This window comes from Entelurus aequoreus, linkage group LG03, assembly GCF_033978785.1.
Source record: "Entelurus aequoreus isolate RoL-2023_Sb linkage group LG03, RoL_Eaeq_v1.1, whole genome shotgun sequence".
NCBI classification, from domain to species: domain Eukaryota; kingdom Metazoa; phylum Chordata; class Actinopteri; order Syngnathiformes; family Syngnathidae; genus Entelurus; species Entelurus aequoreus.
Window position 1 is genome coordinate 59,599,314 of NC_084733.1, and position 18,866 is coordinate 59,618,179.

The 18,866-nt window shown below is 43.6% G+C and overlaps 2 protein-coding genes across 9 annotated transcripts in view; both read right to left on the reverse strand.

The window, feature by feature from the left end:
- Positions 1–18,413, reverse strand: part of tpo (thyroid peroxidase) — a 112,201-nt gene extending 93,788 nt beyond the window's left edge. The window contains exons 1-3 of the mRNA XM_062040859.1: positions 18,379–18,413; positions 18,093–18,253; positions 10,637–10,766 (exon numbers count right to left, since the gene is read on the reverse strand). Coding sequence (XP_061896843.1) covers positions 10,637–10,766; positions 18,093–18,253; positions 18,379–18,413 — 326 coding nt within the window. The remainder of the gene's footprint in view (positions 1–10,636; positions 10,767–18,092; positions 18,254–18,378) is intronic.
- LOC133646680 (uncharacterized) lies at positions 1,325–6,537 on the reverse strand. Of its 8 annotated transcripts, none has more exons than XM_062042319.1 (14): positions 6,254–6,537; positions 6,022–6,099; positions 5,854–5,880; positions 5,522–5,599; positions 4,212–4,265; positions 4,050–4,122; positions 3,609–3,799; positions 3,289–3,406; positions 3,044–3,135; positions 2,851–2,928; positions 2,687–2,761; positions 2,447–2,587; positions 2,173–2,243; positions 1,325–1,497 (listed from the first exon to the last, which is right to left on the reverse strand). In XM_062042319.1, the coding sequence occupies exons 5-14, from the start codon at positions 4,255–4,257 to the stop codon at positions 1,489–1,491; spliced, it is 894 nt and encodes a 297-aa protein (XP_061898303.1). In that variant the 5' UTR covers positions 4,258–4,265; positions 5,522–5,599; positions 5,854–5,880; positions 6,022–6,099; positions 6,254–6,537; the 3' UTR covers positions 1,325–1,488. The 8 variants fall into 8 exon arrangements, with proteins under 8 accessions (XP_061898303.1, XP_061898300.1, XP_061898301.1 ...); XM_062042316.1 differs by having other exon boundaries at positions 4,212–4,329; positions 6,254–6,536; XM_062042317.1 differs by lacking the exon at positions 6,254–6,537 and having other exon boundaries at positions 5,854–6,056.
- Positions 18,414–18,866: the final 453 nt, after the last annotated feature.

Consider the following 18,866-nt stretch of genomic DNA (forward strand, 5'->3'; position numbering starts at 1 on the left):
TTTTATATACACACTGCAAGTACTGTATATATATATATATATATATATATATATATATATATATATATATATATATATATATATATATATATATATATACTGTAAAAACAGGCATGTTCAACATTTACTGTATTGGTTTGTATTACCTGGCCGTCGAGGGAAGACTACAGAAAACGTCGAATGCTTTTGGACTGGCAAACAGACTCTATCGGTTATTGTCCACCATGTATGTCGCGGTCTCAACGTCTAGGTCCAGAGTATATAAAGTCACCAAAAAACGAATGAACAATGAAGGTGAAGGTAAAAGAGTGAGTGTCCTGACCAGAAGATCCCGAGATTGATTGTTGTAAAATGTTCTTTATCACACTGTTTCCTTTACGTGTCCAATAAAGAATTGAGTAATTTATGATGGCTCATAGGTTGCTCAATAAAAGTTTTTAAAAAAAAGTGTCAGCCTTCGTGTGCACTTCTTAAGGATGCTACAATTGATGTCAGAAGTAAAACTTTGCGCATACTACCGCTTCTTGTGTGCTCAGCCACAATGTTTTCTGGTGACTTTGTCAAGATTGAATAGCGGCAGCGGCTGCAAATGTCTGTGTGGATTCCAACTGAAAGGAGCTCGCCACAAAGAAAGAGAGAAGGAGAAAGGAGAGCAACTGCGTCGACAGCTGCAGCGCATACTCCCACACAGCAAAAACACTCCGCAGCGGATCCCCCGCGCAGGTATCGCGCTTTCCGGAACGGAACCGCGAAACGGAACCGCGAAACGGAACCGCGAAACGGACCAGCATCGGCGTCCATTTGCACTCAGGAACGTATCCGCCACGGCGGCAGGTAGCGGATCCGCCGTGGCGGCGCGCTGAATGCGCTCCGCACCCATGATCAAAGCCTTATTTCCGCGGCGGGTGCGCCGTGACGGCGCGCTGCATCCGCTCCGCACCCAAGATCAAAGCCTAACCTCCCGCCGCGGACCAGCAACGGACTCATAAAAAACCTGGCTCATCTGGCCGTTTTGGACCCCTTTATCTTATTTTCAAAATCCCTTCTGTTCTTGCTGTAGGATAAAATAGGAAACTAAAAAATTCACTAAGCCCTACTACAGCAATATAGGCTTACATATGCATTGCCTTGTATTTTTAAACTAACAACATTGTCAATAGGCAGAAACAGAAAATGGTCAATTCACTCTATAAAGTAAATATATATAATATATATTTAAAAAGTAAATATACATATTTAATCTATTAGGCTACAACTTCAAGGAAACGCTGCTCCATGCACAGCTAACATATCAGAAAATGAATAACTGGTGAATGACAAGAAGTCCAATAAAAGGTTTTTTATTTATACATATGCATCTCTATTCCTCCTGAGGAGGTGGAAGCGGGACTCGTCTCCTCGTTGCCCGATCCCCCGCCAAGTTGAACCACCTGATGGCGTGTTTGGTGACCTCAGCGTCCGTGGCTGACCTTGTCAACACATTTTTACTCACAGCACCTGTAATCAAACACGATTACAAGACAGATACGTTTATGTTTATGGTAGGAAGCATCCAATGCCAAGTATGCTTACACAATACAAAATATGTGATAGGTATTAAGGAGATTACATTTGAAAAAAAAACATGACTTAAAGTTACTGGAGGTGGTTAAAATAAGGTGCGTAAACTATGAATTTGTGATCAGGGTATAGGTGTGCAAGACATCCAAAATGTTTAAACAATATCGTTATTTGGTTCCTTGATCAGAGTACTTGTTTGGCTCTGTTGGATGACGGCGGCGGGGGGTTGGGGGTGGGGGGCATAAATAAATATCCATAAGCCAACTTTGGGAGGTTGACATTGTTTTCTTATTATATTTGTACTATCATTCTATGTTTGTATTCGTGTAGGCCAGGGGTGTCCAAAGTGCGGCCCGGGGGCCATTTGCGGCCTGCAGGTCATTTTTTAACGGCCCCAGGGCACATTTTTAAAAAATATGATCGTAATAAATAAAAAACATTAAAAGTGGTATTTAAAGAGCAAACAGGTGAAATGTAACAAGAAAATGTAGCAATGTTTACTCTAATCACACAAAGCTGCCATGTAGGCTGTTTATTTCTTTAAAAAATAACAATGAATCAAAATCAATGTCATTATGAATTATTGACCTATTCAAGGCTTAAGAAGTTTACCTTCGCAATCAGCTGGTCTTGGTTGTGCTTAATAGTTTCCAGCAGGCTAAGGATGTGGATTACCTCAGGCGCTGTTGACAAACAGCAGTATAAAATTAACATGTTTCAGTGTTTATCCTCATTACTCATAATCCTGACATTAGCTATTGACCTTCGTTAATGACAAAAGTTATTGACAAAGTTTGAAGAAAATATGTGATTGCTTGTGAATTTGAATTTTTTCCAAAATTTGTGGCACAGAATGACCATCCGGTATTTGTCAGTTATTGCTCACCAGAGCAGGAAATGTTGTCGGCCATTCTTTCCCCTCGCCATGTTGGCCTGTAGGCCAGGCTGGATCCAGGCCCCTCTGTGTGCCACATGTTGAGGGCTGCTGGTGAGGGGGGTGGAGGGAGTCGAGGAGGGACTGCCGTTCCTAGTGAGGTGGGCATGGTGAGAGAGCCATCAGTTAACCATGACTGGTAATACCCAAGGGGCCTATCTATACACTAATATTTCAGAGATCAGTCCCTACCTTGTGTAACTCTCTGCATGTTTAATGCAGGTGCTGGTGAAGGCATATGAATGCGTCCTTCCCCATGGTGAGGTGCTAAGGGAGATAAATTGGTATTAAATGGTTGAGATCTGTTAACCATGGTTACTGGATGCTGAGATATTATTTTGGAGATCAGTCTTTACCTAGAAAGTTATCTCCAGTTGAGGAGTCGAGTTGACAAGTACTCATGACTCTTGCTGGCACTCGGCGAGACGGTGGAGCTGGGAGAAGGGATAGAAGGAGAGGGGAATATCTTTAGCACTAAGAATGTTAAGCATATCTTTAATATTAATGTGGTGGTTTTGTTGTTTTCGATGTTAAGAGATTATTCCTTACTCTGCCTGTGCAATATGCTTGCCAACCCCAGAGATGTGAGGTCACTATTTCCCGGGTCTTCTTCGCTATCATCTGAGTCCCCGAGACGATGGCTGTTGGGTAACCATATCATTAGGATTATTGCAATACCAAAATTGCCAAATATACATATAGTACAAGCATCTCTGGTCTATTTTTGAATGCTACCGGAAATAACCTTCCTATTACTGTAGAAACATGACAAAAACAAGACGGAACACACTTACACTGGCTTCCTGTTCCTTTTTTCTGGCAGCTCCTCGTTCTCTGCCTCAGATTGCAGGTCTGAGGTGTTGCAGCCCTTTCCATATTGTTGCATTATTTTTAATGCGTCTTTGTAGTTGTCTAAAATTGAATATGTTAAAATGAACATGAGTTTCAAATTAGCTGTAGAGCTGAACAGAATATTATTATTATTGATGATGATAAATCAGGTCTCTCTCTTACAAGAGACCTGGTCAGAACATAGACACAATAGGTTATTCCAAGCATAAAGAGAAGCAACTATGACGTTATTTTTAAACAAGAAGATTATGAATTTGCATACCAGAAGTTCGGACAACAAAAACGTCAAATCTTGGCCAGTTTGGCTCATGCTGCACCTCATTTAAAGCGGCCCTTTCAATTCTGTCGGTGTTTTTATAGCTGGGCCAGAAAACCATCCTATCATCATACCATCCACTTGGGACAACCGCAATGTCCCTGTTCATTATACATTTAATCAGATGAAAAGGCATCCTTAATGTAGAAAGAAAGAAAAGGGGTATTTATTCATCGTCAAAGGAACAACGTGGACAAAAGCATGCACAAGTGTTAGTGTATACAAATAAGCAAGTAAGATGAGCTGAGATTTTACCTGAATGGTGCCCCAAGGTGGTAAGAACAATAAGAAAGGTAAAAGTACAGGTCATAATAGTCAGAACTTCAGCTCAATCGTAAAGTAGGGTTTGAAATTATGGGTGTAGTGTATACAGAGATCAGTCCCTACCTTGTGTAACTCTGCATGTTTAATGCATGTGCTGGTGAAGGCATATGAATACATCCTTCCCCATGGTGAAGTGCTAAGGGAGATAAATTGGTATTAAATGGTTGTGATTTGTTAACCATGGTTACTGGATGCTGAGATATTATTTTGGAGATCAGTCTTTACCTAGAAAGTTATCTCCAGTTGAGGAGTCGAGTTGACGAGTACTCATGACTCTTGCTGGCACTCGGCGAGACGGTGGAGCCGGGAGGAGGGATACAAGGAGAGGGGAATATCTTTAGCACTAAAAATGTTAACCATATCTTTAATATTAATGTGGTGGTTTCGTCTACAACGCTAAATATATCCTGTGGTGTACCTCAGGGATCAATATAGGACCTAAATTATTCAATGTCTAGATAAATGACATTTGTAAAGTTACAAAAGATTTAAAGTTAGTATTATTTGCGGATGATACAACAGCGTTTTGTTCAGGAGAGAACACACAGAAGATAATACAAATAATAACAGAAGAAATTAACAAATTAAAAAGATGGTTTGACAAAAACAGACTATCTTTGAATCTCAGTAAAACTAAAATAATGCTATTTGGTAACAGTAGAAAAGAAAGTCAAACACAAATACAAATAGACGGAATAGAAATTGAAAGAGTAAATGAAACCAAATTTCTAGGTATAATGATTGATGATAAATTGAACTGGAAATCTCAAGTAAAAAATATACAACATAAAGTAGCAATAAACACGTCAATAATGAATAAAGCAAAACATGTTCTAGACAAAAAATCACTTCATATTCTCTACTGTTCACTTGTGTTACATATCTGAGTTATTGTGTAGAAATATGGGGAAATAATTACAAAAGTACACTTCATTCATTAACGGTGTTACAAAAAAGATCAGTTAGAATAATATATAATTTTGGATATAGAAAACACACAAATCCTTTATTTATTAAATCAAAGATACTCAAATTCCACGACATAGTGAATTTGCAAACAGCTAAAATTATAAACAAAGCAAACTATAGCCTGCTACCCAAGAATATACAACAATTCTTCTCAAAAAAAGAGGAGAAAAATAATCTTAGAGAGAAATGTAATTTAAAACATTTGTACGCACGTACAACACTTAAGACCTTCAGTATATCAGTATGTTGAATTAAATGATGGAATGGATTAAGCAAAGCAATCAAACAATGTACTAATTAGATCAATTATTTATTCTTACATGTGGAAATAATAATAATAATAGTAAATAAAATAATAATAATAAAAAAAGGTAAATAAAGCATAAAATAGTCTCTAATAAATTAATTAAATAAAAAACAGCATATAAAATATATACATCAGCAAATAACAAAAATATAGATCAAGAAAAAGGATCCTTAATATGTGCAGCAATTTTTCCCACTCACATCACCTCATTTTATATTTTTTTCTACAATTAACTATGCCAAAAAACACATAGACATACCTTTTTTTTTGTAATGGAAACAAAAACAACATGGCGTCACACACAGCTAGTCCACAGTAAACAGGATCTCGAGCTCCACTAAAGAACAAAGAAATAAATAATACACACTCCTATTAATGGCAAAGAACGGCTGTTTCCACTCCGTTAACGTTACGTTGTTGACTAACGCAGTAACGTTAGCGACCTGGGCCTAAACAACACTGACAATAAAGTAATACGCTTTAGTTACAAGCAGTTGGAAATATGTGGAATATCGTAGCATGTAACCTACACACATTCACAGCGTCTAACAAAAGATGGCCTAAGTTAACTGTATTGAACTTTTTACTCACCGGCTTCACGCGGGAAACTTTCACATTCTGGAGTCGGGGTCCCCCGGAACACAAAACACAGATAAAAGACAATTTTATAATAGCACGGCGCAAAAAATGACCGTCGTTGTGTGGGTTTTTTGACGAAAAACACTCTTTTCCACTTTTCTTCGCTCGGGCCTCACCTACCGCGTGCAGCCATTTTGGATTTTCTGGATACGTGACGTCAGACGCACGTCCCCATGCAAAGCATTCTGGGAGGCGGCGCTGGAAATAAAATAGCCTTTTTTTACAGAATATAAAGTTTTACTCTTGTCCTAATATCAAACTACGTCATTACAATCATACATGAATGATGATGGAAACACAAAAGCTGATCTTTACTGCGAATGTAGCAATAAATCAATAAATCTATACTTACGTTCGTGTTCCAGCAAAGAGTCCAGAGATCTTGGCTCATGCGCGTACACGCTAGTAGGCGCGTCCACGTCTGCGGGTGCAGACATTGGTCGGCTCAGCGCGCGTAGGCGGAGCCTATAACTCTAGGCGGCGCGCGCCGGTTTGGTTTGTCGCGTCCGCGTATGCGAATCAGACACGAGTCCGCTCAGGATCAGCTGTCTGACCGTACAATTTTCAGAGGCGGAGCTGTATCCTCTAGGCGGAGCCAAAACGAATGTGACAGTAACGCGGGTTGGGCGACTTGAAGGCGGATCCGTATAGCAGTCTTCTGCTGTGTGGGCTGCTTGCCATGAGGGAAAACCTGCTTTTCGTGATGGAGCGGTTGTTGCTGGACACACGACGGACTCTTGGGAGACTTTTCTGTCGAGGACGTGAAGATATCTACCTATTCGGAATTATGACAACAGGACATCTGCTGATTGGAGTAAGCGTTGCTCTGGTTTGTCGACAAATTGGAAGTTGCTGGCAGTCTTCAAAGTACCCCAAAGCTGCCACAAATTATTGGAGGATGCGGGAAGAACTGTGGACACTCTTGTGATTTTGGATCACATTGGACTGTCTGCCCCGCAGGTTTGAGGACCAGTCATAGACAATTTAGAGTGAAAAGCAAATTTTATTTTCACTCGTATACAAAACATTCTAACTTGGATTGTTTCCCTGGGTTCGAGACTCTCCCGAAGGACAGTGCAGCGAAGACACAACAAACTCCCTTCTTGTCTCTCATGGACACACACTTGTTGTTGTTGACTTTGGACTAGCGACTGCACGGCATCAAGGCCGCAGAACAGAGACACACTTCAGGCTTACACACAAACATGCATACACAAAAGTATACGCCACACACAGTCTAGATTGTATTTTTTTATTCATCCTTCCCCAGCGTTTTACCTTTTTTCCCCATGTTTTATGGGGCGCCTTGTGGCGACCCATCAGCGTTCCTGTTCTGTAACCCTGTACACTGTTTGTTTGTCTAATCTTGAATGGGTTTGTGCTGAAAACAAAGTTCTGTTGTACTTGTGCAATGACAATAAAGACCTATCCTATGAATGAAGCTTGCAATGTGCCTCACTGGCGATGCCTTGTCAAGTCTGCTGCTACTTAGCCCAGCAGAGTGAAGTAATTCTGGGGATCAGCGAGAGTCACTAAGGGACATGGCTAACGACATCGAGGGACTGGTCCACCGCACCCATGCTCACATGCCTGCGGCCGTCCAAGGGGAGCTTCCTTTAGGCCCTGCTATCAGCTGACTTGCGTGTTCAGACCATACTTGCCAACCTTGAGACCTCCGAATTCGGGAGATGGGTGTAGGGGGGGCGTGGTTTGGTGGTAGCGGGGGGTGTACATTGTAGCGTCCTGGAAGAGTTAGTGCTGCAAGGTGTTCTGGGTATTTGTTCTGTTGTGTTTATGTTGTGTTACGGTGCGGATGTTCTCCCGAAATGTGTTTGTCATTCTTGTTTGGTGTGGGTTCACAGTGTGGCGCATATTTGTAACAGTGTTAAAGTTGTTTATATGGTCACTCTCAGTGTGATCTGTAAGGCTGTTGACTAAGTACGCGTTGCATTCACTTGTGTGTGTGTGTGTGTGTGTGTGTGTGTGTGTGTGTGTGTGTGTGTGTGTGTGTGTGTGTGTGTGTGTGTGTGTGTGTGTGTGTGTGTGTGTGTGTGTGTGTGTGTATAAAGCATATATTATGTGATTGGGCCGGCACGCTGTTAGTATGGAGGAAAAGTGGACCTGACGACAGGTTGTAGAGGACGTTAAAGGCAGTGCCTTTAAGGCACTCCCCCAAAATTGTTAACCGTTTGGAAATCGGATGAAATTCGGGAAAATGGTTGCCCCGGGAGATTTTCGGGAGGGGCACTGAAATTCGGGAGGGTTGGCAAGTATGGTTCAGACACTCCTGGCCCATCCCACATGCCTCCAGTCAGCCCTTGAGCAGGCTACAGAGAGAGAGATGCTGTGCACCAGTGCTTAGAGGGTCGTGCTTGGTGATACACCTCAGGTAAAAGAACAAAAAGGGCTGGACCTGGTGCCATGGGACCCAGCGTGGCTGAATTTTGCTGACCTAGTTGCAGCCCCACTACGTGACGTTCGACACTCAAGACAGCGTTCTAAGACACGTTGGAGCTGCGGTGAGGCTGGACACTTTTTCCGTGATTACCCACATACCCGTCAATAAGAGAAATGGAGCAGGGGCTGTAAAGATGGGACAATACAAGCCCCTAAAAATATGTCCCAACATCACCCCAAGGAGGACACATTACAGGTTGTTCAGGAGAAGGGGATGCAGGCAGTGGGCGAAACAGATTGCTAGCCAGAACACCTCCTAGTAATTGGATGAACCTGGTTAAGGAACTGTTGGTAAACTCCTGTGACTGTAGAGGAGGTGGGGGCGGGGGGATACGTTGCACAGCATTAGTGGACACAGGGTCCTCTGCAAAAATAATAAAGACAGAGGTGGTGCCAAGAGGGGTTGTCGTTTTACCTACTGCAGTAAAGCTTCAGTCACCGGAGAAAAAACTCCAATGGTCAGGGAAGTTGTGGTGAATCTGGTCAATGTTTGAAACCCTGCGTCCGTCTGATGGCTTGCTACAACAGGCTGGAGAGAACCAGTCACAGGGAAGACCTGTTGGCAAGTGGTGGTACCAAAATCTTTGAGAGAGTCGGTCCTACAAGAGGTGCACAGAGTCCCGGGATCTGGGCACTTTGGCATCTTCAAGATCCTAAGCCACCTCCGCCAAGCCATTTATTGGTCAACACAGAAGAGATGTGATTGACTATTGTGATCATTGTGACAACTGCGTGGCAAAGAAGGGCCCCACAGACAGATCACATGCACAGCTACAGCAATTCCTTGTCCTATGGAGAAGGTGGGGATAGATGTCCACGGGTCCTTCCCTCACACAGAAAGGGGTAACCACTACATCCTCACAGCCGTGGACTACTTTACAAAGTGATCTGAAGCATACAGCCTGCCCGACCAAGAAGCTGAAACTATTTCAGATGCGCTGTTGGAAGGAATGTTCAGCAGGTTCGGTGCCCCAGAGATCATCCACACCGATCAAGGCAGAAACTTTGAGACAAGGCTTTTTGCAACATTGTGTGAGAAACTTGGCTCTCAGAAGACCTGGATCACACCCTGTCACCCACAGAGTGATAGGCTTGTAGAGAGATTTAACTACACCTTAGGACAACAACGGGACTGGGAATGCCATGTTCCCCTCGGACAACAGCGGGACTGAGATTGCCATGTTCCCCTCCTGCTGATGGCATACAGGTCAGGTATTTTAAATTTCCTGCTCCAGGTGAGCTGTTTTAATGCTGGGCCGAGAGATCCGTACGCCCGCATTAAAAGGTATGCGCCAACTGGTCCACCAGGAGCTGAGTACGCCAAGAGATTACAAGACCGGCTGGAGTCAGCCCATGAATTCACTAGGAACTAGCTGCGGAATGCTGGCTGTTAACAAAAGAGGAATTACGACGTGCATGAAAAAGGGCAACATTTCACCGCTAAAGAGTTGGTGTGAGTGTACAACTCTTAAGGGAAAAAGGGAAGCTTGACAGTGACTGGATGGGCCCTTGCAGTGTTGGAAAGACTCGGTGAAGTTGTGTACCGGGTGCAACTCCCACCTCGTGGCAGAAAAGTTGTCCTGCAATGTGACTGGCTAGCACCGTACCGGGGCACGGGCACTCTTGCAGGACTAGGAGTAGAGTTACCCACCAGGGATCGTCCTAACCTTCACAAGACGTAGCCCTTCCTGTAACTTTTCCCCAAACAGCCAGAGAGCTGTCACAAAATCTCTCAAGTGGGCTGGTCGCCGCCCACTTGAGAGATTTTGTTGTCCCCCTCAGGGACGAGGGACTTTGAAAGAGGGGGCTAGTGTAACGACCTGCTGGGGTTACTGTCGTGTTTGTGTGGGTGATGTTCAGAGTTGCCATGGCCGTGAACGTACCAACGCCTGGAGGGTGATTGGCAAATAAGTAGGAAGTGTTGTTGTTGCGGAAATAAGGGAGGAGAATAGACGTGCATAGTAGAGGAACGAGATACGTGTTGAAATTGAGCTGTGTTAGCATTGGTTGCTCAAGACAAGTTAAAAAAAGAGCGTCAGGCATTGTTTACACTTCTTCTGGACGCTACAATTTTGTTAAAGTAACATCAACAACAAGATATTGATTAAATGACACAAACAGGATGTGACAATGAGATCGCTCAGCTTACCCTCAAGTCCTCTACGTAAAGGTTCTGTTGCGGGTATTTGGGGTGGCTCTGATGGGGTGGCTCTACCATATTTTTATGATCTCTACTTGTGCGTTGCTATTTATCCTGCCAACATAGTTAGGCACATACCTGTTGTTGCAGATGCCAGATATGGAGCGGTACTTGCTGATGTGTCTGTGCTGACAAAGACCTGGATATGTTAAAGGTGGACATCCTGACAGCTCTGCAATAAGTTCCACATGCTCCCATGAAAGCAAACCTATAGACCGGTAAAGATGACAACAAACATGGTTCATATGATTAAAAAAAACAGTATCAAAGTTAAACAATAACGAAAATTATCATTTGATCTGGATGATAGTCCATTTTTAACATAGACTTAAACATGGCCTTATCTTAAAGAGGAACTGCACTTTTGGGGGATTTTGCCTATCGTCCACAATCATGAGACATATGACAATGGATGTAAGTTATTATTTTTTTTGCAATCTAAATATTAAGGAAATGCAATCAACAGTCCGCTTACAATGAAGCCTACAGGAGCCGCACAATTCAGCCCACAAAGCCTTTAAAAAAAACATCCAAACACCTCAATTGAGGTTTTATATACCTCATGTACTTATATATGTTATGTCGTAACGGGCACATTTAAAATAAGATTTAATTTTTACAAATCACAACGTTTGCTTTTTTCTTCTTCATCACTGATTATCACTCACTGCAAACTTTATAAGAGACAATAAACACAACAACACATCACTCACTGTGCAACGTCTGCTGTCATTAGGATGCCGACTGCTAGGATGTTCATATATTCCCTTTTAAGTGAAAAATGTCTCATATTCTCACGAAGAAAGTCTGGCCATTTTCCAGTCCTAAATGGCTCTCAAAGTCTACCAACTTGTCTAAATACCTACTCAGACATCTTCTGTCCTGTAGGATGCATGATTTATGATCTAGAATACACTTACAGGGAGCAAGGAAGCGAATACGCAGCAGACCACTCGATCATGTAGGCGCACACGCTAGTGATCACAGCCCCGCTATAAATAGTTTGTCCGCGCCAGCACTTATCATAACAATATCACTAACGGTGTATTGCCCTGTTAACGGGGCAATACAAAGTTACCAGGGGTGGAACCAGACTTGAAAGAGTTAGTAGGAACCCTACAAAATGATATAAATAAGACACAAAGCAAGGTCGACACTCTCGAGTAACAGATGATCAGCGGTGTACAAAAAGATGTTGCAGATATCCAAGAACAGATATTCAAAGACAGAAAAGAAAACCGTGAAGATATGGTGGAATTTAGAAAGTTCAGAGAAGAAATGGATGCATTAAAACAGGAGGTTGAGAAGCTGAACGGGGAGAATGCAACATTGCGCCAACAGTTGAATGCCATGCAACAAAATAACACCCATTGGGACAATAGCAGTGTTGTGGAGACCATTAAAATGGAGATAGTAGCAGTGTGCCAACAGTTGCATGCCATGCAACAAGATAACACAGTTTGAATAACTTCAGGGAAGAGATGGCTGCATTGAGACAACAGCCCAATGCCAGACAACAAGATGTCACCAATCTGGGGAATATCACTGTTTTGGAAAACTTCATAGAGGAAATGGATCAGTTTACACGACAGAATGACATAATTATTGCAGGGCTTTACATCAATCCTCGATCCTATGCAAGAGCAGTTGACAACAGAGGAGAACCAGATAACATGGACGCTGCTTCAACGGAGCAACACGTGGTCAACTTTCTGCAATCAAAGGGAATTGATGTCAATATTAACACCGTTGATGCATGCATTTTACTGAATAGAAGAGGCAACAACACCACGCCAGTAACCATCATTAAGGTCGCCAACAGGAAATCCAAAATGGCACTGCTGACACAGGGAAAAAGCTGAAGGGCACAAATGTGTACATGAACGAGCACCTCACTAAACGCAATGCTAAAATCTCCAAGAAAGCACGCGACTTGAGGAAACAAGGGGAAATTCAGGAAACTTGGAGCGCCAACTGCCAATTCATAAAGCTGAATGGAGGTCTACAAGCAAAAGTCCTGGTTGTCAATTACATCAAGGATCTGGACGAATATCAGAATTCCCAGCAACTACAACAACAACAACAACGATAATGGAGTCTGACAGAAAACAATCATTGACATTGGACTACAAAATGACAACGCCCCAAGTTATTACCGAACAAGATGATCTTCACTCAGGTGCCCATTTATCTACACTTATAGACATTCAGCAAGCAACACAAATGGTAAACAGGAAAGAATGGAACCGAAAACATTCAGCAACATAGATTACAACAGTCTAGAATTAAATAAGGATATAGATCCAGATAAAAAAAAATTCTATCACACTAGGAATAATTGTTTTTATTATACATACGAACAATATAACAAAAACATTAAAATAGACAACAAACTGTCTATTATTCATTTAAACAGCGGAAATGTGTATGCTAACGACAACAGTGTGAAGCATTTATTGGAACAATTCAACAAACCCTTCAAACTTATTGCTGTCTCAGAAACATGGATGGATTCTAAAAAAGGAATGGATTTTGACCTGGAAGGATATGAACTAAATTATACCAACAGAATCAACAAGAACGGAGGGGGAGTAGCTGTGTACGTGATGAAGAACCTAAACTACAAAATGTTAAAAAATATGTCACTAGCTATTGATAATATCTTACAATGTATAACCATTGAAATATGTCATGAAAAAAGCAAAAACGTACTGATCAGTTGTATATATAGATCACCGAAGTCAAACATTCTCCTCTCTGAGCTGCCACCTTAACGTGGTAGAGGAATTTGCGTGTCCCAATGATCCTAGGAGCTATGCCCCCTGGTAGGGTCTCCCAAGGCAAACTGGTCCTAGGTGAGGGATCAGACAAAGAGCAGCTCGAAGACCTCTATGAAGAACACGAACAAAGGACCCAGATTTCCCTCGCCGGACGCGGGTCACCGGGGCCCCCCTCTGGAGCCAGGCCCGGAGGTGGGGCACGATGGCGAGCGCCTGGTGGCCGGGCCTGTCCCCATGGGGCCCGGCCGGGCACAGCCCGAATATGCAACGTGGGTCCCCCCTCCAATGGGCTCACCACCCATAGCAGGGGCCATAGAGGTTGGGTGCAGTGTGAGCTGGGCGGCAGCCGAAGGCAGGGCACTTGGCGGTCCGATCCTCGGCTACATAAGCTAGCTCTTGGGACGTGGAACGTCACCTCGCTGGGGGGGAGGAGCCTTTAGCTAGTGCGTGAGGTGGAGAAGTTCCGGCTAGATATAGTCGGACTCACTTCGACGCACAGCAAGGGCTCTGGAACCAGTTCTCTTGAGAGGGGCTGGACTCTCTTCCACTCTGGCGTTGCCGGCAGTGAGAGGCGACGGGCTGGGGTGGCAATTCTTGTTGCCCCCCGGCTCAAAGCCTGCACGTTGGAGTTCAACCCAGTGGACGAGAGGGTCTGGGGTGGCAATTCTTGTTGCCCCCCGGCTCAAAGCCTGCACTTTGGGCTCATAGGACTCCGGAGGCAGCAGACAGGTACCGACAGGCCAAGCGGTGTGCGGCTTCAGCGGTCGCGGAGGCAAAAACTCGGACATGGGAGGAGTTCGGGGAAGCCATGGAAAACGACTTCCGGCCGGCTTCGAAGTGATTCTGGACCACCATCCGCCGCCTCAGGAAGGGGAAGCAGTGCAATGTCAACACCATGTATGGTGGGGATGGTGTTCTGCTGACCTCGACTGCGGATGTTGTGGATCGGTGAAGGGAATACTTCGAAGACCTCCTCAATCTTACCAGCACATCTTCCTATGAGGAAGCAGGGCCTGGGGAATCTGTGGTGGGCTCTCCTGGGGCTGAGGTTGCCGAGGTAGTTAAAAACTCCTCTGTGGCAAGGTCCCGGGGGTGGATGAGACCCGCCCGGAGTTCCTTAAGGCTCTGGATGTTGTGGGGCTGTCTTGGTTGACAAGACTCTGCAACATCACGTGGACATCGGGGGCGGTACCTCTGGATTGGCAGACCGGGGTGGTGGTTCCTCTCTTTAAGAAGGGGAACCGGAGGGTGTGTTCCAACTATCGTGGGATCACACTCTTCAGCCTTCCCGGTAAGGTCTATTCAGGTGTACTGGAGAGGAGGCTATGCCGGATAGTCGAACCTCGGATTCAGAAGGAACAGTGTGGTGTTCGTCCTGGTCGTGGAACTGTGGACCAGCTCTATACTCTCGGCAGGGTCCTTAGGGTGCATGGGAGTTTGCCCAACCAGTCTACATGTGTTTTGTGGACTTGGAGAAGGCATTCGACCGTGTGGGGAGTGCTCAGAGAGTATGGGGTAACGGACTGTCTTATTGTGGCGGTCCGCTCCCTGTATAATCAGTGTCAGAGCTTGGTCCGCATTGCCGGCAGTAAGTCGGACCCGTTTCCAGTGAGGGTTGGACTCCGCCAAGGCTGCCCTTTGTCACCAATTCTGTTCATAACCTTTATGGACAGAATTTCTAGGCGCAGTCAGGGCATTGAGGGTATCTGGTTTGGTGGCCAGGATTAGGTCTCTGCTATTTGCGGATGATGTGGTCCTGATGGCTTCATCTGGCCAAGATCTTCAGCTCTCACTGGATCGGTTCGCAGCCGAGTGTGAAGCGACTGGGATGGGAATCAGCACCTCCAAGTCCGGAAAAGGGTGGAGTGCCATCTCCGGGTTGGGGAGGAGATCTTGCCCCAAGTGGAGGAGTTCAAGTACCTCGGAGTCTTGTTCACGAGTGAGGGAAGAGTGGATCGTGAGATCGACAGGCGGATCGTCTTCAGTAATGCGGACGCTGTATCGATCCATTGTGGTGAAGAAGGAGCTGAGCCGGAAGACAAAGCTCTCGATTTACCAGTCAATCTACGTTCCCATCCTTACCTATGGTCATGAGATCACGGGTACAAGCAGCCGGGTGGCGGGGCTCTCCCTTAGAGATAGGGTGAGAAGCTATGTCATCCGGCAGGAGCTCAAAGTAAAGCTGCTGCTCCTCCACATCGAGAGGAGCCAGATGAGGTGGTTCGGGCATCTGGTTAGGATGCCACCCGAACGCCTCCCTAGGGAGGTGTTTCGGGCACGTCCGACCGGTAGGAGGCCACGGGGAAGACCCAGGACACGTTGGGAAGACTATCTCTCCCGGCTGGCCTGGGAACACTTCGGGATCCCCCGGGAGGATTTGGACGAAGTGGCTGGGGAGAGGGAAGTCTGGGCTTCCCTGCTTAGGCTGCTGCCCCGCGACCCGACCTCGGATAAGCGGAAGAAGATGGATGGAAGTCAAACATTGATACGTTTAAGAACTGGATTAAAGCTACTTTTACTGAAATCAGTCAAAAATAACCTTCTTATGTGGAGACTTCAACATTGACCTCTTGAACCCTAACAAACAAAAGCCCAAAGATGACTTTATTGACACAATGTACAGCCTGAGTTGAGTTTATATCCTAAAATCACAAAGCCAAGCAAAATCTCAGGACACAGCGCCACACTAATGTTTTGATAACAATACCACAAGTGGCCTGCTAATATCCGACATCAGTGATCATCTGCCAGTTTTCATTATCTATGACGGAAACTACAAACCCCGTTTCCATATGAGTTGGGGAATTGTATTAGATATAAATATAAACGGAATACAATGATTTGCAAATCATTTTCAACCCATATTCAGTTGAATATGCTACAAAGACAACATATTTGATGTTCAAACTGATAAACATTTGTTGTTTTGCAAATAATCATTAACTTTAGAATTTGATGCCAGCAACACATGACAAAGAAGTTGGGAAAGGTGGCAATAAATACTGATAAAGTTGAAGAATGCTCATCAAACACTTATTTGGAACATCCCATAGGTAAACAGGCAAATTGGGAAGGGTGCCATGATTCGGTATAAAAGTAGATTCCATGAAATGCTCAGTCATTCACAAACAAGGATGGGGCGAGGGTCACCATTGTGTTAACAAATGCGTGAGCAAATTGTTGAACAGTTTAAGAAAAACCTTTCTCAACCAGCTATTGCAAGGAATTTAGGGATTTCACCATCTACGGTCCATAATATCATCAAAGGGTTCAGAGAATCTGGAGAAATCACTGCACGTAAGCAGCTAAGCCCGTGACCTTCGATCCCTCAGGCTGTACTGCATCAACAAGCGACATCAGTGTGTAAAGGATATCACCACATGGGCTCAGGAACACTTCAGAAACCCACTGTCAATAACTACAGTTGGTCGCTACATCTGTAAGTGCAAGTTAAAACTCTCCTATGCAAGGCGAAAACCGTTTATCATCAACACCCAGAAACGCCGTCGGCTTCGCTGGCCTGAGCTCATCTAAGATGGACTGATACAAAGTGGAAACGTGTTCTGTGGTCTGACGAGTCCACATTTCAAATTGTTTTTTGAAACTGTGGACGTCGTGTCCTCCGGACCAAAGAGGAAAAGAACCATCCGGATTGTTATAGGCGCAAAGTTGAAAAGCCAGCATCTGTGATGGTATGGGGGTGTATTAGTGCCCAAGACATGGGTAACTTACACATCTGTGAAGGCGCCATTAATGCTGAAAGGTACATACAGGTTTTGGAGCAACATATGTTGCCATCCAAGCAACGTTACCATGGACGCCCCCTGCTTATTTCAGCAAGACAATGCCAAGCCACGTGTTACATCAACGTAGCTTCATAGTAAAAGAGTGCGTGTACTAGACTGGCCTGCCTGTAGTCCAGACCTGTCTCCCATTGAAAATGTGTGGTGCATTATGAAGCCTAAAATACCACAACGGAGACCCCCGGACTGTTGAACAACTTAAGCTGTACATCAAGCAAGAATGGGAAAGAAATCCACCTGAGAAGCTTAAAAAATGTGTCTCCTCAATTCTCGAACGTTTTCTGAGTGTTGTTAAAAGGAAAGGCCATGTAACACAGTGGTGAACATGCCCTTTCCCAACTACTTTGGCACGTGTTGCAGCCATGAAATTCTAAGTTCATTACTATTTTCAAAAAAAAAATAAAGTTTATGAGTTTGAACATCAAATATCTTGTCTCTGTAGTGCATTCAATTGAATATGGGTTGAAAGGGATTTGCAAATCATTGTATTCCGTTTATATTCACATCTAACACAATTTCCCAACTCATATGGAAACGGGGTTTGTACAAGAAGAGGAACATTGATGACAAAAATAATTTTCCAAGAATATGTACAGAACAACATATGACAGCTTTCAAAAATGACCTGGGAAACAGAGTTGGGACAATGTCTACAGTGAAAATTAAGTAGAATACTTATGGTATTTTTTTTAATACCTTTGAGATGCTTTATGACAAACACTGTGCATTGAAGCAACTTAGTAAAAGCATAGTGGAGCAATTAAAATAGTGGAGCTCCAAATGGCTGCGCTGCAAGCGGACTTTTATTTCCGTTTTTTTAATATTCAGAATGCATTAAAAAAAATAAATCAATCCGTCGCCATGTGTTTCATAATTATTGCGAACGATAAGTAAAATTCCCCAAAAAGTGCAGTTCCCCTTTAAAAAACAGACAGCAGTTACATTTCATACCTTCTTCTGTAATATCCCTTTTAAACCTCTGCTTCACTTTTTCCTTAAAGACTTGCACTGTTGATTGAAAAACCTCAGCAGCGTGTCCGATTTCCAAGGTCTCTGTCTCGGTTTGACGACGGAATGTCAAGCCATGGGTGGCCGACAAGGGTGAACTTCGTCTAGTCACACACATTAAAAAAAATGTCAACTGTGCTTCTTTGTGCTTTCCCTGTATGTAGAAACAGTAACAGACACAGCACACACACACATATGACATAATAAACATTTTGCTTGTTGGGCTTACCTTTGTCGTTTCAGAAAGGCACTTTCATCGAGCATTTGAAGACTTTCTTGATACGATGTGATTATCAGTTTTCGAATGGATGTGGCTGTAGGTTACATGACAACAGTATTTGAAATGGTGCATACAATGCCTGCGACATACGTTGATATTGAACTTATAATACACAGTAGGGATGTGCCAATAACGATTTTTTGGTACCGGGACTGGTATCAAAATGTATTCCAATACAATTGATAATAAAGGGGCCCGCAAAAATGTCATTATTGGCTTTATTTTAACAACAAATCTTATGATACATTAAACATACATTTCTTATTGCACTCAAAGATTAATTTGGCATTAAAAAACATAGTGAACCTGGGCCTAGTAGGCAACTTCTCTTTTAGTAGTAAGTAAGCAAACAGGTTACTAAGGCTACTGATGTATGCAGTAACATATTTTGCATTTCCCTTTGTATTTTTTTGTTTGTATTATTTCCCATCTATATT